Below are 23833 nucleotides of genomic sequence, written 5' to 3'. Positions count from 1 at the left end.
CTATGGCATGCCATCTATATCCGACTTCGCCCGAAATAATTAATAGGGTTTCATCTCACTTTCAATACATCCAATGTCTCAATTTCATATATGTACATGATTACATATAAACATGTATTCAGTTTGGTAGCAATCACAATTTCTCAATTACACATATTCATTTCAATATTTATAAAAGCATCACTTTCTTGATATACAAAATTTGTCCACTCAAATCAACTATGGATTCAATTCAGCCTAAGTACAAGAGTTCTCACCTTAATACTTACCATATACAACAATTCAGTATGCAACAAATTATAACTTAGTTCGGATTATAGAAACACAAACCATATATTTCGAGCTACTCGACGTCGACATTGTCTTTTCCCTTCTTACTCAAGGATTTCAGATCGACTTTGCTACAAAATAAAATAATTAAAGTAAATTAATATAATACCATTCAATTATAAAAATTTAAAACTTTCTACTATATTTTGTTTATTCTTCAATTTAGTCTCTAAACTGAGACTAATTTCAATCTTTATACAAATTTCACTCCAAGCTAAATTTAGATCCTTATTTTCAATTCTACCCCTTAATTTTAAAATTGTTACAATTTAGTCCCTATTACTAAAAATAAACAATTAATTTTACAATATAGTGCTCTTCCACTTCTAACTTAAAAATCTATTAATTTAACCCGTAATATGTAAACTATTCAACAATGACAACATCTAAAATATCAAACAATACTAAAAATTATGACATGGGTCAAGTAGCTCTAAGTACCGAAATTCTAAAAACATAAAAATGTCAAGGAAATGACTAAATTGCACTAACCAATTTGGATTTAAACCCCTAGGTCCCTTAGCCGTGCGTCTCCCTTGCTATTTCTTTCTTTCCTTTCTTTTCTTTCTTTTGAATGTTTGCATGTGATTGTTTTGTTGTTTATTACTATTATTTATTATTATCATCATCATTATTATTATAACTTATATATATATATAACATATATATAATATACACATGCATATTCATTAAAACATGGCTGGTCACCATCCAACCATTTAATTAATGGTACAATTGCTACTTTAGTCATTTTTATTTATTTTAATCTATAAATCAACTTTTGAGCCTTACGTGATTTATAGTCCCTCTACCTTAATAACTCCCAATTTCACGAAAATTACCTACCTAAAATTTAATTCGCTACTAAACTAACTTTGTAAACATTTAATAAAATATTTACAGGTTCGTTTTACAGAAATAGATTTCCTAGCTTCACTTTTCGACACCCTTGACTATTTGGTCGTTACATAGAGGAAGTTCATGGAAGAGGAATATTTGAAGGTGAAAAGACGTGAGTTCATGGATTTGGTGGATGAGTACGAGGTAGAGTTTGTGCATCTGAGCTAGTATGTGCCTGAGTTGGTGGCTCAAGAGGCTAGTCGTTGTAAGAGGTTCAGGTTTGGACTAAACTGAGATATTAAGTTGTATCTGGTAGCGTAATCTACTGAGGTCTTTGGTGAGTTGGTTGAAAAGGTCCAAGATTCAAAGGAGACTTTGGGTGAGGAGCCCAAAGCTGTTATTACTAGGATCGTTAAGAAGTCATTTGAACCTGCTAGTGGATCTGGTTGGAAGGCCACGAGAGATCATTTTTGGAGGTCTGAACGATGTGTTGCTATAGGCTAGGATTCGGTTAGACAGACCACAAGAGCTATGACTGACGCAGGTGCTTAGGGATGTGTTCTAATGCCGGCTTGAAGGAGAGGTCATGGCAGAGGTAATGGTGATAAAGGGTTTTGAAAAAGAGGAGTTGCTCGAGTTGAGACTGAGGTCCAGCTAGAGTATACGCACTTAAAGAGCCCCAGACTAGATAGGCCACAGATGTCATCGCAGGTACATTTACACTATATTGTTTTTCTCTTCTAGCTTTAGTAGATTATGGTGCTATGAGATCATTTATTCTGAGAGATTTAACTAGAGAGTTGGGGATTTCTGTAGAGACATCTAAGTTGGGTGTTAGTGTGAGGAGTACACTTGGTGATAGTGTAGTAGTTGATTGGGTTTATCAACATTGTTATCTAATGGTTCAAGGAAAAGTATTTCCTGTAGATCCTTTGGAGTTGTCATTCTAGGGATGGATTGGTTGACCGAGCCTCGGGTGAAGGTTAACTGTGAGGCGAATTGGTGACTCTATGTTGTGATGATGGCTCTAAGATTGTTGTTTTTGGAGAGAGGTCTAAGTTACTCTCTAATATGGTTTCTGCGCTTAAAGCCGAGAAGCTAGTCCGAAAAGGTTGCAAAGCTTATCTAGCCTATGTCCTAAATGTTGATAGTAGGGAGTTAAGGTTGGATGAGAGTCGTACAGTTTATGATTTTTTGGGTGTTTTTCCTGAGGAGTTGTCTAGTATTTTACCGGATAGAGAAGTTGAGTTTGGTATTGAGCTCTATCCGGCTACAGCTTTGATGACAATTGCGCCTTACTATATAGCACCTAATGTGTTGAAGGAGTTAAAGCTTCAGTTGTAGGAGTTGTTGGATCGGGGTTTCATTTGACCGAGTGTGTTGTCTGGGGAGCGTTGGTTCTGTTTGTGAAAAAGAAGGATAGGACTTTGAGGTCGTGCATTGATTATCACCCTTTGAATAAGTTGACCATCAAGAATAAGTACCCACTTCCGAAGATCGATGATTTGTTTGATCAGTTTTAGGGAGCTTCAGTTTTCTCAAAGATTGATTTGAGATTTGGGTATTATCAGTTAAAGATGAAGGATGCAGATATTATGACGACAACATTTAGGACTCGTTATTGGCATTTTGAGTTTCTTGTCATGCCATTCGGGTTGACAAATGCACCTCCCGCATATATGGATATGATGAATCGTGTATTCCGTTCATATCTAGATCAGTTCGTTGTGGTTTTTATAGATGATATATTGTTGTATTCTTGATCAGAGGATGAGCATGACGAGCATTTAAGAGTGGTTCTTCAGATTTTGAGGGAGATACAACTGTATGCCAAGTTGAGCAAGTGTGAGTTTTGGCTTCGAGAGGTGGCTTTTCTTGGGCATGTAGTTTCAGTTGAGGGTATTCGGGTTAATCTGAAGAAGGTTGAGGTAATCTTGGATTGGAAGTCGTCAAGGTCTATGTTTGAGGTCAGGAGTTTCTTGGGCTTAATTGGTTATTATCATCGTTTCGTCAAGAGGTTTTCATGTATTGCAGCTCTGTTGACAAAGTTGCTTTAGAAGAATACTGCCTTGGAGTGGACTGATAAGAGGCAAATGAGTTTTGAAAAGCTGAAGTCAATTCTGACTAAAGCACCTGTATTAACACAGTCAAATTCTGGTAAAGAGTATGTTGTTTTTAGTGAGGTTTCTTACATGGGATTATCTCTATCAAAAATAATTTAGACCGGAACCCTATGCAGTCTTACGATCTCTGAAACATATAACTTGACCAACTATTGAAAGGAGTAATATGTCCTAATAGGAATGAAGTGTGTAGACTTTGTCTACTGATCTGCGATGACCCACACATAATCTTTTTTAGTAGGTGTTAAGGGTAACTGACTAACGAAGTCCATAGTCACCTATTCCTATTTCCATAAGGGAATTTTAACTGGTTGAAGCAAAGCTGAAGGCAACTAGTGCTCAGCCTTCACCTACTGGCACATAAGACAATGAGAAACAAAATTTGTTACCTTCTATTTCAAACCAGGCCACCAGTACAACTCACAAAGATCCCAATGCATCTTATTTCCACCGGGATGCATAGCATAAGGGCTACTATGCACATCCCTCAGAATGGAGTGTCTCAAATCAAAATCGTTAGACACACAAACCCATCCTTGAAAACGTAGGACCCCATCATTGTTTAGCCCAAAATTAGATGTACTACAATCCTCCACCTGACCGACTCGTAGAAACAAAGAATCATCCCCTAATTGCTTAACCAGGATCTGCCCAATCCAAGTCAGCTTAACTTGAAACTCAGCTAACAAACTCCCATAATCAATTAGACTTAAGCGAGCAAATATCGCCCTTAAATCAGACATTGGTCTACAACTAAGAGCATCTGCCACTATATTGGTTTTACCGGGATGATACTCAATAGTGCAGTTGTAATCCTTAAACAACTCAATCCATCTATGTTGCCTAAGGTTTATCTCCTTCTGAGTAAGGAGATACTTGAAGCTCTTATGATCGGTGTAAATGATACACTTCTCACCATACAGATAGTGCCTTCAAATCTTTAAGGTGAAAACAACTACAGCTAACTCAAGATTGTGAGTAGGATAGTTTCCTTCGTGTGACTTAATCTATCGAGATGCATAAGCCACCACCTTACCATCTTGCATTAAAACACACCCCAAACCTACGTAAGATTCGTCCTTGTATACCACGAATTCCTTATTGATTTCAGGCTATATCAGAATAGAGGCCTAAGTTAAAATGAATTACACTTCTTGAAGCTCGACTGCTACTCATTTGTCTAGACAAACGGATTGTTCTTATGCAATAACTTAGTCAAAAGAGCTGCAATGAATGAAAACCCCTCGATAAACCTTTGATAATAACCCACCAGTCCAAGAAAACTATAGATCTCGGAAACATTCCTAGGTTGTTTTCGTTCAAGAACAGCCTTGATTTTCTTAGGATAAACTCGAATCCTCTCAGCAAAAACCACATGACCCAAAAAAGTTATCTCCCTTAACCAAAATTCACATTTCCTCAATTTAGCGTAGAGATTTTTTCCCTCGGTGTATCCGAAGAACTACTCTAAGATGCTTATCATGATCATCTTCAGTCTTAGAGTATACAAGAATATAGTCGATGAAGACTACAATGAACTGATCCAAGTACGACTGGAAAACCTAGTTCATAAGATCCATAAATGCAGTCGAAGCATTCATCAACCAAAGGGCATGACTAGGAACTCGTAATGCCCATAACGAGTCCTAAAACTGGTGCTATGAACATCGATTTCCTTAACCTAAAGCTGATGGTACCAGAATGAAGATCTACTGTGGAAAATATAAAAGCCCCACGGAAATGGTCGAACAAATCGTCGATCGTCGGAAGTGGGTACTTATTTTTTATTTTTAACTTATTTAACTAACGGTAATCGATACACATCCTCATAGTACCATTATTTTCTTCACGATCAAAATTGGTGCCCCCCACGGAAACACACTGGGATAGATAAACCCTTGATCAATGAGTTCTTGAAGCTGAGCCTTTAGTTCCATAAGCTCCTTTGTTGCCCTCTGATGGGGACCAATAAATACCGGAGCAGCACCCGATAAAACCTCAATACTGAACTCGACCTCCCTATCTAGAGGCAAACCCAAAAACTCCTTAGGAAAAACATACGGAAAATCCTTAACCATCTGAATATTCCGAATGGATGAACCCGTAGAAACAGAATTACACACGTACGCCAGAAATGCCTCACACACTTCAATAACCAACTTTTCTGCCACAAGAGCGAAGATTACATTAGATACATAATCCCAACACTCACTGATCATAATCACCTCCACATCATTCTCTGATCTCAGAACTGCCCTCTTAGTAGCAAAATCCAAACTTACCCGATGCTTCACAAGCCAGTTTATTCCCAAAATCAGATCGAATTCCCCAAATGGTAGTTCCATTAGATTAGTCAGAAACGCAACTCTTTATGACTCCAACGGTACATTCCTATATAGCCTATTATCTTGAACTGACTGACCCAGTGGACTGACCACAATAATCTCTCCAGAAGTGCTCTCAATAGAACTTTCCAAATTTACAGAAATAGAACTACCTACATAGGAATGTGCTGATATTATATCTATGAGAGCAAAATAAGGTACAATACGAATAAATAATGTATCAGGAATAATATTTGTGGTGTCTTTATCCTCACGATGTCTAGCAGCATATACCAATGCAGGCTACCTTGCCTCAGCCTAGTTAGCACCTGTGCCCGATGGTCTCTGACCTCTAGCCATACTATTACCACCCCTAGCGAAACCATGACCCCTAAACGACTACTGAACTGCCCACTGAGACTGAAGAAATCCTAGAGTTGGGGCTTGCATCTAATCAGAATGCTATGGACAATCCCTGATGTGGTGATCCATTGACCCACATCGCAGACACGCTTCCAATCTCTTCCAACATTTGCCCGGATAGCGTCTAGCACAATCCCTACATGGCTAAGCCACGGTAGGTGCAACTAAAACCTTAATTGTGGAAGGCCTATCAGATCTAGCCCGTTTCTTAAGCCTCTGAGCAAAACTAGATAGCTCTATATCCCTTTTATTTTTACCCCTCTCACACTCTCTATTTTCGTGCTCAACCCACGTAACCTCTTCAACAATTCTCGTATTGTTCGCCAAGACAGTACATACCCGCTCCCTCTATGGAGCTATCAAAACCTTTAGATTATCCCTCAATTCATCCTCAAAATGAATACACTTCTCATATTTAGTTTATACCAACCCGCGAGCATATCAACTTAATCTAAAAAATTCGGCCTCAGATTAGGCCATAGTCTTATCTCCCTAGGTAAGGCTCACTCACGTCTACGAGAATCCACATAACTCGACCCCACATGTTTACCCTAGAAGGCGCTCTTAAACTGATACTAAGGACTCTATTCCAGCTGAGTACCCTCCTCAACCGTTTACCACTATTGATATGCCTCATCGCAAAGTAGAGATATTGCACCCTTCTATTTTTGCTCAGGGGTACAGTCGATGTCATTCATAGTCCTCTTTGTGGCCTCCAACCAATATTTGGCCACAATGAGGGAGACTCCAGTTACGCCTCTAAATAACTCAACGCCATTGGACCAGAGTCGCTCAGTTACTGACCCACAGCTCTCAGAAGAAGAATGGGGCCCAACGATCCTCTTCAGAACTCTTAACCTTTCTTGGGACAATACGTCATCCCCAGTCAAGCGACTTTGAGACCCGATCTCAACAGTGGGTGTAGCCAGTGTCTCACTCATGTTTAGATTCGGCATACTACCCATCGAGGATAACTCAGCTCGAGCTCCTCTACAGCGCCCCTCGTGCCAACGAGTACCATGACCATGAGATCTACGAATGCTCATTGTATATAATGTCTGCATTAAAAATTTTATGTATCATTTCCAACATTTATTAGCAGATAATTTATGCTCAAAAGTTACCAAAAGAAGTTTTAGAAATATTTCAATCTCTAATTATCACAGTACAATTCCAATCATTTCAGAGTTTCCTAAACTAAAGTATTTCTAAGTCAGAAGTACTTACAGGATCAGCGCTGGAGACTCGGTATTTCACAAAATTATTATATTTTTTCAAATTCAGGTAGAAATAAACTATACTCGAACAAACAATTTTCACAAAAATAATTTTGAACCCAAAATTTCACAGCCCGAGTTTTGTAACCTAACTCTGATACCATTAAATGTAACACCCCAAACTCGGCCTGGACGTTATGGCTAGATCTGGAGATGCTACGTAAAGCAATTGTAAATCTGGTTTTCGTATATTTTGAAATACCTCATAAACTTTTGTTACTAAAATTTTTTTTATTAGAAAACGCATTTGACATAATTATTTATTTGAAAACATTGTTTGTTTACTTTTTTTAAATAAAACAAATACTTTGCCGCAGAAATTCTTTGATCGTTATAAATTGGAAAACTAAGTTTGTTTTCTCAAAATCGTTGTTTGCAGAAAAATAGTCATATTCGGTAAATCGTTTTAACAATATCATGTGAAAATAAAAAATAAAATCCAAAATCAAGACAATCCCAAAACTATCCAAATTCTACAAAACACTTAATTAAATATAGTTAAAAAGAACGAAATGCTAATATATCCAAGCTCTCATCGCACTGACCCGCTTAAGTCTGAGGATTACCTGAAAATATTAGTCAAACAAAGAGTGAGTTTTTGAAACTCAGTGTACATCGAATAACTAAAAGCAGTTAGATGCATATAAGATAGATTTATAACAAAACAGAACAAATATGACATATAATCCTACCCCCAACCGCTACACACCATTTTCAACCATCCCAACACATTATATGGGTATAAAACACCTATTCATCCTTATACACCACTTAGTGTCAATATGATACTATACAGAACAGTTGCAACTGAGTTGCCGGATCAATATGTGATTTATCACCTTTTTACAGAATCACTTCCTCCATGCAACCTTTACAACCCAACCTAGATGTAGATACAAAATACAATAAATATCATATAAATTGAGAGCATAAATTATACATGTCACAGTTTTACATGCACAACGTATCAGATATATATCACATGCTTATCATAAATGTTTAGATTTATTAATCATTCAACATCTTAATTACTCTTACAGATAATAGAAACTATACTAACAGATGTCCAGCTGTCATGTTTTACAATACATAACTCACATATCGCCTCTATGAAAGACCCACGGTCGATCATGGTTCGTGTATGGCCCTAGAGGAAATTTCAAAATTTTGGGCCTACACGCTCATGTGACCCACATGGCCCAAGAAGTGCAACCTGTGTGGCCCACACGCCCGTGTGGTCCACATGGCCCAAATAGCCCAGACCATGTGTCACACACAATCCAGCACACCGTCTATCACACGGCCCATGGCCGTGTGGGGTCGATAGTAAACTTTTTTGACTTTTGTCGATTACTATTTTTTTCATGTTTTTGATACACAATTTCTTGTTTTCCAATGTACATCCTAAAAATGAATAATCCTACAGCTAAACCAGCAGTTAATCACAACCCAAATCAGTAACGGTTCACGAATTTAAACGAAAGTTTCTCAAATGAACTAATTAAAACCCTCCCAAAACACATTCAAACTCTTACCACTAACAAACAACAATCACATGAAATTTAGGATGCTGGAGGATCCCCAATTGTCTCATGAACTTCCCTAAAACGAATCAAATTAATTAGGTAACCCAAAATACGAATCTTTACACCACAATCTCGATATTTCAACAAAGCCAAATGCCGAAAGAACAATTATAACAAAGGAATTAAGAAAATAATAAAAATAAAACCTTACCTCTGTTAATTGAACCCAACTAAACGAAGACAAGAAAAAAAACTAACTGAAAGTGATGGCAACAGGAGAAAGAACACAAAACAAAATAACCAAAAAGAAACGAACAGGAGAAAAACGTAGGAAGGGAGAAAGAAAACTAAAAGAAAAAGAAAAGTAACTAATGAAACATGAGAAATAGGGAAAGAAAATGAATAACAATAAAAAAAATGGACTTGAAACAGAGGAAAACGTGGGATATTTTGGAAAAAGAAATTTAATTAATTTATTAACAACCAATTTATCTTCAAAAGAAATCAAATCCTATCCCACTAACTAATCAATATTTTTTCCTAGAGTCTAAATTTCATCCAAACTCCTCCATTAGCTTGCTAGAGAATGAAAAAGATAAAATATTTCTTATGCATATAAAGACTCGAATACAAAACCTTAAGCAGATACGCTAAGCACTTAACAACTCAATTAGACCAAATCACACAACAACCTACAACAAATCAAAACTTAAATTTTTGGGGCCTTTACATTAATTGTAGCTTGTCAAGGAGTGGATAGCTTTGTGGCTAAGGTAAATCCATCATATGATTTAACTGTTGTTTGTTAAGCATGATTTTGAATGTTTAAATTATGAATACATATTGTTTATTTGTTGTAATTAGATTAATTAAAATTGTATTTATATGATTAAATTAATAGAACATAGCTAATATAACTTTAATTAGTAAATGAATTCAGGAAAATGGTTAATTACAATGAATTTTAGGTGTTTCCCAAAATTTATTAAAATGAAGTTAGTAATCATTTAGAATTAAAATCGAGATCGTTTAGTTTTAAGTGATAAAATGACTGAAATACCCTTAGGGTTAAATCCTTAAAAATAGTTTTTAAAATGGTTCACAAATCATTCCCACAATACGATTAGATAGATATTAGTTAGAATTGAGGTGTTATAAATTTGGGGTGTGTTTTGGGGTGGTTTGTGCTAAATAGTCACTATGATGGCTAATGTGTCGCTTCAGATTCGGGTCGATCTGTTTCGGTTGGATTTGGGGTGTCACGTACTCAATTGAAATCAATATATATGTAGAGATTAGAGTCACAACAATCGGAGAAAGGAAAATAATACAATAATTTATTCAAATTGGAGAAAGTGAATGAATGGTAATGAAAAAAAGTAGAAAGAAGACCCAACAAAAACCTAAAATACGATGAGACAAAAAGTAGGTCCATTGATAGTTCTATTTTTGCATCAAACATGTGGTTTGAATGAACTATGAAAACCCACCACACAACTCAATAATAAAACAAATAACAAACCAAAACCTTCCACATTCAGAGAGACATATACACTCAACAACTAGTCATGTTTTTTTTTTTTTTGCCATGTTGAAATATGTAAGAAATGGACAAAATAACCTAAGCTCTTTATCTTCAATATGTGAACTTTCTTATTCATTAGTTTTTTTTCTTTAGTCTTAATCAAGAAACTTAGGGTTATGATTTTTCTAAATATTGTGAATAAAATTTAAGAACAACTTATTATTCATGAGACAAATATGCATGAGAGAAAATGTGTTCAAAACCCATGAGTTGTTTAAAATTTTTAGTCTCAAATGATGGATTTAATTCCACTGATGCTTTAGAGCTCACAATGCTGCTTGGAAAACTACAATATTTGACATTCACAAGGTCGTATATTTGCTCCTTTGTCATGAAATTATCACAATTCATGCACAATCCATTTGGATTACATTAGAGAATAGACAAACTATTACTGCATTACTTGCAACAAACAAAAAATCTTAGTCTTTGAATATTTGATTGTTGTGACTCTGGTGGATCGGTCACTTTGTGTTGTCTTTGGCCTTTTATAATTTAAATTCATAAAACTTGACTCACAGTGCTAAATTATATTTAATTCGATCCATTTATTTCTCTTAGTAATTAACTAATGTTCATTTTAAAACTTTGTCAGTGTTGCTTCCTCTCCTTACATTCAATCTTGATGCGAATAAAGATACAAATTATTAGAAATAGTTACAAGAGAAGTCTCTTTATTTTTCACAAAGTATAACTATACTTACAAAGTTACAAGAGAAATCCCCATATTTTTCGAATTTAATGTTTATGCATTTTCCAACTATGCTTCATGATTAATTTAATAATCTTTTTATTTTAAATTTAAAAGCAACATATTTACTATCTTTTGTAATTATCTATATTACTCAAAGCCTTAAATTTATTCAAAATCATTTTGAATGAATTACCTTTTAAGCTCACAATCTATTATATGAATTAAAACTTAGTTCTTTTTTTTACATTTAAAAAAATTCAATATTTTTAAAAACCCTCCAAAAACACATTCGAAACTCTTACCACTAACCGATAACAATCTTTACACTACAATCTCGAAATTTTAGCAAGGACAAATGCCGAACGAACAACTGTAACAAGAGAATTGAGAAAAAACAAAAAAAAAACTTTACCTCTACGAATTGAACCCGACTAAACAAAGACAAAAGAACCAAAACTAATTGAAAGTGATGGCAACAGGAGAAAGAACACAAAACAAAAGAACAAAAAGGAAACGAATAGGAGAAAAACGTGGGAAGGGAGCAAGAAAATTAAAAGAAAAAGAAAAGCAATTAATGAAACATGTGAAATAGGAAAAGAAAATGAATAAAAATAAAATAAAAACAAAATGGACTTGAAACAGGGAAAACATGGGATATTTTGGAAAAAGAAATTTAATTAATTTATTAACAAACAATTTATCTTCAAAAAGAAATCAAATCCTATCCCACTAACTAATTGTATTTTTTTTTCCTATAGTTTAAATCTAATCCAAACTCCTCCACCATCTTGCTAATGAATGAAAAAAATAAAATATTTCTTATGCATATAGAGACTCAAGCGCAAAACCTTAAGCAAATACGTTAAACACTTAATCGCTCAATCAAACCAAATCACACGACAACAACTAGTAAATTAAAACATAAATTTTTGGGGTGTTACATTAATTGTAGCTTGTCAAGGAGTGGATAACTTTGTGACTAAGGTAAGTCTATTGTATGATTTAATTGTTCTTTGTTAAACATGATTTTGAATGTTTAAATTATGAATACATGTTGTTTATTAGTTGTAATTAGATTAATTAAAATTGTATATATATGATTAAAGTAATAAAACTTAGCTAATATAGCCTTAATTAGTAAACGAATTAGGGAAAAATGGTTAATTAAAATGAATTTTAGGGGTTTCCCAAAATTGATTAAAAGGAAGCTCGTAATCATTTAGAATTAAAATTGGGATAGTTTAGTTTTAAGTGGTAAAATGACTAAAAGACCCTTAGGGTTAAATCTTTAAAAATAGTTTCAAAATGGTTTACAAATGATAAGCTATAAAAGTAACATATTTTAATCCTATTCTTAATGCATTTTTAGATGAGTATTTATGCAAATTAGTGAATTTGATGCTCCTAACCCTTTAAATTCATGTTTCTATACTTAAGAGAGCATTTGGGAGTGAAAGCAGCAAAAAATGAGCCAAAATCGAACAAATAAAGCTGTTTTCAAGAGCCACACGGCCTGGGCATTTCCACACGGGCTGGACACACGCCTATGTGCAAGTCTATGTCGATTTCGCACCTTGCTTCCCAAATACGCGAAAAAACACAAATTTTAGGTCTTTTGAGCATTCTAAAGTCTATAAATACCACTTAGAAGAAGACATAAGGGAGCCATAAGAGAAGATCAAACAAAATACTTGAAGAACACCATCAGAATCAACTCGGAAGTAGATCTCCATCAAGATCAAAGACCTCCTTTTAATTTCTTCTGAAGTTTTTATGAGTTTCTTTGTTTCTTGTGATTTTTCTGATTTTGAGATGTTTCTATTTACGATTATGAACTAATTCCCTAGATACCTAGGAATGATGTAACCTATGATAAATCTTATTTTTTGATTTTTGATTTACATGATAAATACTTGATTCTTGTTCTCAATTATGTATGTTAATTTGTTATTTTAATATTTCAAGGATATTAAGTCATATTTAATGTGCTTAATTCAGTGGAACAAAAGTCTCTATTATTCAAATCGGAGAAAGGTACATGAGTGAGTGGTAATGAAAAAAAGTAGAAAAAAGACCCAACAAAAACCTAGAATACGATAAGGCAAAATGTAGGTCCCATTGATAGTTCTATTTCTGCATCAAACATGTGATTTGAAAAAAACCATGAAAACCCTCCACACAACTCAATAATGAAACAAAAAACAAACCAAAACTTTCCACATTCACACACACATATACACTCAACAACCAGTGATGGTGTTTTTTTTTTTTAGCCATGTTGAAATATGTATGAAATGTACAACTAAAGAACCTAAGCTCTTTGACTTCAATATGTGAACTTTCTTATTCATTAGTTCTTTTGTTTAGTTTTAATCAAGAAACTTAGGGTTATGATTTTCTAAATGTTGTGAATAAAATTTAAGAACAACTTATTATTCGTAAGACAAATATGCATGAGAGAAAATGTGTTCAAAGCCAATGAGTTCTTTAGAATTTTAGTCTCAAATGATGGATTTAATTCCACTGATGCTTCAGAGCTCACGATGGTCCTTGGAAAACTACAATATTTGACATTCACAAGGTCATATATTTGTTACTTTGTCAATAAATTATCACAATTCATACACAATCCATTTGGATTACGGTAGAGAATAGACAAACGATTATTGCGTTACTTGCAACAAACAAAAAAATCTTAGTCTTTGAATATTTGATTGTTTTGACTCTAATTTCTACATATATAATGATGGCGATTATGTTGGTATTTTATAGTTTCACTCCAATTAGTTGGACATAAAAAAAAATTACTATTGCACAATCTTCAACTGAAGCTGAGTATCGTGCTCTTGTAGCTACTTTTGAAACTCTCTGAGTCAAACATCCACTCAAATAGCTTTAGATGCCTTTTTAATCCTCGTAAAATATTCTGTGACAATTTTAGTGACACTCTACCTTGTCATCATCATTTTCTGCATAGCAAGATTAAGCATTTTGAAATTGATGGTCACTTTTTTAGTTTTATATATTAATAGTAAGGAACTTGATGTTCATCATATCTATGCCACTGCCTAGTTGCCAATATACTCACCAAGGCTCCAAAAACAACCTTTCATTGTAGCTATTGACTAAGTCTTTTAATTACAGGATAAATCTTATTTTGAATTAATTTTTAAGCTTTATTTTTCACCAAGTATAACTATATTTACAAAGTTACAACAGAAATCCCCATAGTTTTCGAATTTAATGTTCATGCATTTTCCAACTATGCTTCATGACTAATTTAATAATCTTTTTATTTTTAATTTAAAAGCAACCTATTTATTTATTTTTTCAATTATCTATATTACTAAAAGTCTTAAATTTATTCACATTTTGAATAAATTACCTTTTAAGCTCATAATCAATTATACGAATTACAAGTTAATTTTTTACATTTTTAAAATTCCTTTTCAATATTTTTCAAAGGAAACGTTGTTTTTCGGTATTAATGTAATGCATAAATAATTGTATTAACCAATCTATTCTTAAAAATTACATCTTCCTTCATGAAAAGTCAATTACTATTAAATAGTAATCAAGTCATTCATCACAAAGACAAACGACCCGTTGCCACATTTACTTTTCATCAACAATGTAATGCTAATGAGAGGATGTTATTTACCCATGTCTTGGGCTATGAAATCCACTATTATGAATGATGCTACATACTACAAAAGTTGTATACCCAAGGCAATAGCTTTCGATTCCTTATCTATTTGAACTCAAGATTTTACTTACATTAAACTATACGAGTCACGCATACATAGTTTGTCATCCACTCAGGATTTAGGTATGTCACACTATGAATGTCACAAGTGAATAAATCAATAAACGGATTTAGGATCTATTCTTTTTGGGTCCAGTTCGATGTACTGTCAGTCTAGTCAATCACATCTATGTCCTATCTTTTGGGAGTCATCTGCTCCGATGCCCAAGACAAAGCATCTCCCCAATTGGACTTGATAGATGACGTATTAGTCTTTTAATCAGTTTGCTCATTTCCAATTAGACTAAGGACATGTTTAGGTTCATCTACTAATATAAGATGTCTTTTTTGTATTACAATCTAAGCACGCAATACCTCTTAGCATTAGTTTAAGCATTAGACAACCAGTGAGACACATGCTTCTAATTTTCTTTGCATGCAAAAACTATATAAGGACAATTGTAAAAAGTATTAATGTAATTCATAAATAATTTTATTAGCCAATCTATTTTTAAAAAAATTACAAGTGTACTTTGACGAAAATACTACACTTAGGGCACCGGAGCTAACAAACACTACAACTTCCATTAAGGATTTCAAAGGATCATACTCAATCAGATTTCTTCCACATGAACCTTCATCATCGATCCCCACATTGATGGACTCAATTACTTTTTGGGTCCTCCTATTGTAGACTCTATAGGCTCTATTATTTGTTGCATACCCCAGAAACACACCTTCATCAGACTTGGAATCAAACTTCTCTTGATGGTCTCGATCCTTCAAGATAAAATAGGTACTTCCAAAGACATGAAAGTATTTCACAGTTGGTTTTCTACCCTTCCACAACTCGTAGAAGGTGAATTAAGTCTTTGGCCTTAAGTCTACCTTGTTCTTTCTTTCTACAATTCCATTTTGTTAAGGAGTATTTGGAGTAGAAAACTTGTCCTGCCACAAATTATAGTGGCAGTTTATGTACTTTTCGACACTTAACAAGTTTGTTTCTAGCTATTTTAGTATCTTTTATTGCATTTTAAGTTTTCTTAGCTTAGAGTTAAATTATTGCAAAATAAGGGTTTTTCCGCAATATTTTGTGTTAGTTGACCCATTAGTCCAATATCGGCCTTAAGATAGTTAATTGAGTGTACATGACACCTATTTTTAAGCCAAAAAGCATCACGAGTGATAGTCGAGTCGCAACAAAGCTTCCACGATCGCAACACAACCAAACCAATTCAAGAATTTTACATTCGAAGTCGTGTGTTGCGATACAAGTCCGATGTGGGAAAAAGATTCATAAAGGGTGTTTCTATCTACACAACCTATATTTGGCTTCATTAAGGCTTGTAATTGACCTTATGAAGCAACTAACTTTGCCTATAAATAGCAAGCTTATGCTAGTATTTTAATATTTTCTTTTCAAAATAATTTATTTTTTTTGTTCTTCAACTTCTATTTGATTTGATTCCAAGACTTTGTCTTAAAGTATTTTTATAATTTTCTTTCCCTTCTTGATTGTCAACGGTGATATCTCGCTAGTTGTTAAAGGATTTCGTGAAACTGAGCACATCCAGTTTATCAAACGGAGCAATTTCTATCTCACTCTCATTTTAATTTATTTGTGTGTTGTGCGTGATTGAATTGATTCTAGGGAATATGGAAATGGGATTCATGAGTAGCTAAGTCCTTTAGAGAGATTAAAGGGCTTCCCAGACGAATTAGCTGGTATAAATTTATGTGTGCTTAAACCCTAGGATTGACGATCGTAAGAAGTATCTAGGTTAAACAAGGTTGAGACATAAGTTTGCCAAGTAAATCGTGAGTTTATCTCAATCAGGAAAGTGAGGTCGAGAGATAGGTGAGTACTAGTTAGTTAATTAATTAGTAGAGGTCGAGAGGTAAAACTACTTAGTTAATAACTAATTCACTAATAAAGCCTAAATTCTGAAGTTAATTGCAACCACTGAAACAAGTTAATATTCTTCTTGTTCTTCAAGAGTTATTCATTTTTCAAGTTTGTTTTAGTAATTTAGTTTTTACTTTATGACCTTAATTGTTAGTATTAATCATTGTAATATAATTTTTAGTGATTATTATTTAGACCTGCTATTATAGACGATATTTTTAGATTTAATCCAGCCTCTCTTAGGTCTAATCCTTGAAATACTTACTGGTGTTTCGTTGTAACAGAAAACTATATTACAATTTGACCTATTCACTTGGAGATATCGCACTGTAATTATATATATTTTATTTGTAGAATTTTTACTCTAAATGCTCGCACATTTGGAAGCGGTCAAAACTCATGCTTGATCCCTTCATCCTCATAGTAAACATCAAAATCTTTATTTTTTAATTCCCTTTCATGATCACTTCTTATTCTTCTAGTCATTCCAATGACACGACCCTTTTCATTCATCAAGGTCTTGCACAACTTCTGACGGCTTCAAGGGTGTCTGATTTGTCTCTAAGAAATTTCACCCATGTGAACCTTGAATAGTCATCCACACAGACTAGCACATATCTTTTGCCACTGATTTTCTGTATCTACATAGGACTAATAAAATCCATATAAAACAGCTCTAGTGGCTCGAATGTTTGGTCTTGAGTGACTCTTTGATGTTTCTCCCTATGTTGCTTACCCTTCAAGCAACTTCTAAAAACTTTATAGACATCACCAATTAATATAGGAATACCCCTGGCAACCTCGGACTAGATCAACATTTGAAGTCCTTTGTAATGCATGCGACCAAGTTTCTCATGCCACAATCCTAACTCAGAGACAATTGCCTTATTTCACTTCACATACTGTAGAACTTTATAACAATTATCAAAGGTCCTCTACCTTTTCATAATTTTATCTTTTATCTCGAAAGAGACTTCACAACTATCTTTTATGAAATTGATTAACATTCTTTGGTCACAAAACTTATTTATACTAGTTAATCACAATATTTTTTTATAAAAGATATTTTCTAAAATTATATGATATAAAATGTCAAATTAATTCCGATGTACAATAGGTGGAATTATTTTATTAAGTCGTATATATAATTTGTTGAAAAATTGTACTTATAATTTGTTAAAATAACATTAGGATAAAAATTATAAAGGTCCATATGAAAAATTATGAAGAGAGAATTCTTCCTCTAGCTTAGGGTACAATGATTAATATACAATTGTTATTATTTCATAAAAAAGATTATAAAGGTAATAATTATATCGGTGTAAGTTATCTCTTGTATATTTTACTTCACTTAAATTCGTCGAAGCCTCCATATGAAAAATTGGATATATGTATATGTGTATATATATATTGCCAGGGAAATCTAATATGAGTATCTTCCTTGGTCTTCATTTTCAAATTGCCATGGAAATCTACTACTCTATGTTCATCGCTCCTTTTACAACAATGCTAAGCTTCTCCACCTTACTTGCTTTCATCACTTTTGCTTTGAGTCACCTCTTTAAGCTTCAATGGCAGCGCAATGCCCAAAAGCCTAAACAGCCCTCTCTTCCGCCAGGCCCTAAACCTTGGCCTATTGTGGGAAACCTCCCTGAATTAATCATAAATAAGAAGAAAACTTCGGTGTCTTATTGGATACACAGTTTCATGAAAGAAATGAACACCGAAATTGCTTGTATTCGTCTAGGAAATGTTCATGTGATTCCCGTTACTTGTCCTGAAATCAGTCTCCAATTCATGAGAAAACAGGATGCTATTTTTGCTTCAAGACCACTTACCATGGCCACTGATGTCCTCTCAAAAGGGCACTTAACCACTATTTTTTCACCCTTAGGAGATCAGTGGAGAAAAATGAAGAGAGTTATGGTCAGCGAGATGCTTTCACATGAAAGACATCGATGGCTTCACGAGAAAAGAGTTGAAGAAGCTGATAACCTCGTGCGTTACGTACTTAACCAATGCAAAAATGGTGATGAAGGCGGCCTAGTGGACTTAAGACTGGTTGCCCGACACTATTGTTGCAATGTGATAAAAAAGTTGATCTTTAATCGAGGGTACTTTGGAGAAGGGAAAGCAGATGGTAGACCTGGTTTTGAGGAAGAAGAATACGTCGACGCCATTCTCGCTTTAGTCATTCATCTTTATTCCTTTTGTATATCCGATTACTGGCCATTTTTGAGAGGCCTCGACCTGGAGGGGCATGAGAAAATCGTGGAGGACGCCACTAGGGTTCTAGAGAAATATAACAATCCCATTATTGAAGACAGGATTCAACAATGGAGAGATGGCAAGAAACATGAACCTCAAGACTTGCTTGATGTTTTGGTTTCTTTAACGGATGACAATGGTACCCCACTACTGTCCGCGGACGAGATCAAAGCTCAAGTAAATGTACGTCTTTCCTTCTCTTTAATTGTTTTTGAACAAAATATAAGCCACCAACATGTTAATGTTTATTAAAAATGGATTACTAAGACATGACAATAACATAAATATGATATAATATACACGTGTCATCATAGAAAATCAGCCCTGTATATTGATAGTCTCTTTTTCAACTTAATTTTCAGGAAATTATGATTGCTGCAGTGGATAATCCATCAAATAACTTAGAATGGGCACTTGCGGAGATGTTGAATAAACCAGAGACGCTACAAAAGGCCAGAGACGAATTAGATAATGTGGTTGGAAAATATAGGTTAATACAAGAATCTGATGTCCCACAACTTAACTTTACTAAGGCATGCGCCAGAGAAGCCTTTAGACTCCATCCTGTTGCAGCATTTAGCCCTCCTCACGTGTCCGTGACTGATACAACAGTGGGCGACTACTTCATTCCTAAGGGTAGCCATGTGATAGTTAGTCGGGTTGGGCTTGGTCGAAACCCTAAAGTTTGGGACGAGCCATGCGAGTTCAAGCCAGAACGTCACCTCCAGAATTGTAATAAAGGCGAAGAAGTGGTGCTTGAAGAGCCAGATTTGCGGTTGTTTACATTCGGTAGAGGAAGGAGAGGGTGCCCTGGAGTGGTGCTTGGAAGCTTGATGACTACCATGCTGTTTGCGAGGCTATTGCAAGGATTCGATTGGAGCATCCCGACTAACCAGGGAACCATTGATCTTTGTCCAGGAAGGGGAGTTCCCTTTCTGGCTAAACCACTGCTTGCTGTTGCAAAGCCACGATTGCCACCGCATGTCTACTCTTTCTTAACTGAAAGTGAAATACAGTGATTAACTCCTTGACGAAGATGGGGGTTGACAAGGGAGACCTGTTTGTGGCTTGGTTCTAATGAAATTGTTTTTATCCCTAGTATGTATTTCCTGTTGTAGCTTATTTCGCTGTTTGTATGGGGGTGTACTCACTTCAGCAACTTCTTATGTATTGTTTTCTCATTAATAAAAATGGGTAAGCAGTTAGTAGCTGATGTATTGCTTTCCATGTAACTTCATCAATGCACAAGATAAAGTTTTTCATTCGAGCTTTCCAATAGGCATGGTTCGAAGAGCCAACGAGAAGAGATGCTCGCATAATAGAACTTCCTTCTTTCATAACTTCCACGGTAGAAAACTGTAGTAGGATCATATTCAACCAACTCTTGAAGCTTGCTTTGGTACCATTTGGAAAAAAAAAAAAAAAAAGTCAGTTTGTTGTAATTTTAACCAGACTACTCAAGTATGTGTTTTGTCACAGGATTCAACAGACAACGAAACAAAAACCAGAATAGAGAAAGTAATAAGAGATTTTGCATGCAATAATTTGTTAACGCAGTTCGGAAATAATTCTATTTTGCCAAGACTTGTTTAGTGAATGATTCTTATTCAACAATCTTTCATATTACCTATTGGTTTAAACCCAATCTATCCTTACACAAAAAAGTAATTGCAACCCCAACACCAATTATTACAAATCACTCACCCCAACTAACCTCGCTTACATCAAGTATAAACTCGAATAAAAGCCTAACACAAGAGTGCAAAAATACCAAATAATCTATTTATAGGCTAAAATCGACATCTTTTCCAAATAGTCTTGATAAAGTAAATCCATCAATTTTAATTTGAATATATCTTCTGGAATTATCTCAAATAATTATCCCAAATTTTAGTACAATTAATCTCCTTAAAATCAACCCATAAATCTGTCAAGATAAGTACAAAGGATAAGCACAAGTCTTATCCACAAAATTAAGTAAATCTTAACTTCTTTAAATTTCCAAATTGAACCATGACTTTGATTTACAATAAATCTCATCCATAAATTAGGTTCTAGAAGTTCATTTTCTTGTGGAAACATCACATAAAAAGGCTCAAGTCATATAAATCAATAAAACATTCAGGTTATCCCAACGTCTTGATCAAATCTTAACTGATCAAGTGACTGGTCTCAACCATCAAATTCTCAATGCTTGGACAACCTTGGTCTTAATATTTTTGGTAAAACCATTTCTTCCTATTGCAAGGCCACGATTGCCACCTTTAAGTCTACTTTTTTAGGGAGTAAATGAAAGAGAAAGAAAGAGAAACACAGTGATGTTACAAGGAATAAAATAAAGTATTAATTTTATTACCCACATTTGTTAATAAAAAATAAAATCTCAGCTCGTAAGGTTGGGTTGATCATTTGTACACTATTTTTTATTGCCACAAAATATTATGTTAATTAAATGTATTTTAAATATTTTTCAAAAAAAAAAAAGGATATTAATTATTGTATTGTACCAATCGACTATTTGCATTGGCCCCTATGTATATCCATTTTGGAGAGTGTTTTCAATCATAAGGAATTGTTGTGGAAGCAAAAGGCTTGTTGTGGCTAGCTTCATTTTGGTGATCATAATACTAAAATTTTCATATTCATACGATTCAGAGGAGAAAGTTAAATCGTATTACTGCTCTAAAGGTTGGTAACGATGAATAGCCCTTTGATTAGGATACTTTTCAAGTTGAGGCTTTTGGTTTCTTTCAGAAACTTCATGGAGAAGCCCTGGAACGCATGAATAGGCCTCTATTAGCATTTTTCCTCGCCTTAACTCTTTGGACATTGTTTTTTCAATTAAGGCTATCACAAATGAAGAAATTAAGTTGACACTATTTGGCATGGCGTCTTTGAAGGCCCTGGGAAATGATGCCTTCTATGTTTTATTCTTTCAAAATCAATGGGATGTTGTTGGTAATGATGTTTGTGAGTGGGTCAAAATGGTGTTTGTAGGTAAAGCCATTGATCTGGACTTGAATAATACTTTGATAGTTCTGATCTCTAAGTTAACGAATCCTGAAAACTTTTCTCAATTTCGACTGATTAGTCTATGCTCTATTCTCTACAAATTGGTCATGAAAGTTATTGCTAATCTTTTCAAGGTAGCCTTTCCTAATTTTATTGCACAAGAGTAGGTAGGGTGTAACACCGTCTACTTGACCTGGATCACCAGATCCGGATACCGGATGTTACAACACTTAAACACTTCATCAAATTTTATACAACATATGTAAACTATTTCTAAACTTACATCATAATACTTATGTACTGTTCTTTGATGTAAAAGACAATATCCAGTAATTACATTAACTTATTACTCAGTGTACAACCTACAACATAAGATTTTATTAAAAATAAACTCTTTAAGGCATGTTATACTATACGCCATACTCTTATGATGTCCTTTGTATGCATATTCGCCCAACTCGTTATTATCATGGCGTACTCCTGGCTTGATCCCCTCCTGGTGAACTCACTCTTATAGCAAGACCTGAAACATGAACAAACAATTGTAGGTTGATGTGAACTTAGTGAGTTTTTATCACTGAATAACTTGAAGCTTTTCTAGTTAAACTCCACATCTTGAAGAATTTGGATCACACCTCTATCTTTGGTAGGTACTTTCATAATATAAAATATATTCTTATACGCCAACTTTCATTGTTAATGTAACGATTCTCAATTTTTTTCTTGGCTAACCACAAATCTTATCAGATGATATATATATGTCACATCTCAACCAGGCTGATTTGAATAGAAGGCGTGCAAAAATGAAGTTTTTTGTTCTAACGCACTCTAATAGTTAGTTCACCAACTTTTAACATCTGGTGAATTAATGTTTTGGCAAGTAGAGTATTCGCCCATATAAATACTTCAAATTTAGTTCTCATAGTATTATTTAATTAAAGAAAGAATTTGACAAACTGAGGGTAAGCCTTCTACAGGTTACCACAAAAAGTATAGTACACATGGTTTCCCTGAGCACTGTGCTAACTAGGTTGGTAATGTGATATGGTTAGGAGTTAATTGAATTGTTAGGTCACATAAAAATTCTATAGGACTCTCATTTATGTTTCAGTTGGATCTTGTAGGTAATTTATTACGACAAATTCTGGATATAATTAACACTAGTCAAGTTTCACTAAACTGGACTTGATATATATATGGTGAGAAGGGTTTGTCTAGAAGATTTTTCTTCTTTTAACACTAATCTCTGGTTCTTCTTCTTAAACTTATATGTTTCTTCTCCTTTATTAAGTTGGAAGCAATGGTTTTTGAATTAATGATTAGATGTTCCACCTCCTAGTAAATCTGATAGCTCTACATATTAAGTTTTTGAAAGAATAAGAATATTAAAAAGCATATGAACAGTGAATTATGAATAAGAAACCCTACATGAGGGTCATATATAATTAAGATGTTAACCATTTATTTTTCAATAGGTTTTAATAGTAGTTTTATGTTCTTTAAGCAGTTGTTGTTGTTGTTCATAGGGATGTTCAAGTTTAGAACTGCAAGCTATAGTCTATGTGAGTATCAGGTGAGTCTCTATCTTATCTTATGTATGTGAATTGTTCAATTAGTAACATGTAAGTTTATCTCATCTTAGATGATTGGTAAGCATGCTTATGAGATCTTATATGAAAAAGTAAGAACCATTTAACTATGCAAATAAATCTAGGCAAGTAACTACTGAGTAAAACATTCATTTTTTATGCCTCAGGTGGGGCAGCACACGATGTGGAGA

At 34.3% G+C, this 23833-nt stretch overlaps 1 protein-coding gene across 1 annotated transcript; it reads left to right on the top strand.

Annotated features, from left to right (window-relative positions):
• The first annotated feature begins 18191 nt into the window (after window positions 1-18191).
• LOC105764693 (phenylalanine N-monooxygenase CYP79D16-like) lies at window positions 18192-20312 on the top strand. Its single transcript, XM_052633203.1, has 2 exons — window positions 18192-19224; window positions 19404-20312. The coding sequence occupies exons 1-2, from the start codon at window positions 18202-18204 to the stop codon at window positions 20058-20060; spliced, it is 1680 nt and encodes a 559-aa protein (XP_052489163.1). The 5' UTR covers window positions 18192-18201; the 3' UTR covers window positions 20061-20312.
• Window positions 20313-23833: the final 3521 nt, after the last annotated feature.

Source organism: Gossypium raimondii, chromosome 7 (assembly GCF_025698545.1).
Source record: "Gossypium raimondii isolate GPD5lz chromosome 7, ASM2569854v1, whole genome shotgun sequence".
Taxonomy (NCBI): Eukaryota; Viridiplantae; Streptophyta; class Magnoliopsida; order Malvales; family Malvaceae; genus Gossypium; species Gossypium raimondii.
This window is presented reverse-complemented; position numbering and strand designations above follow the sequence as displayed.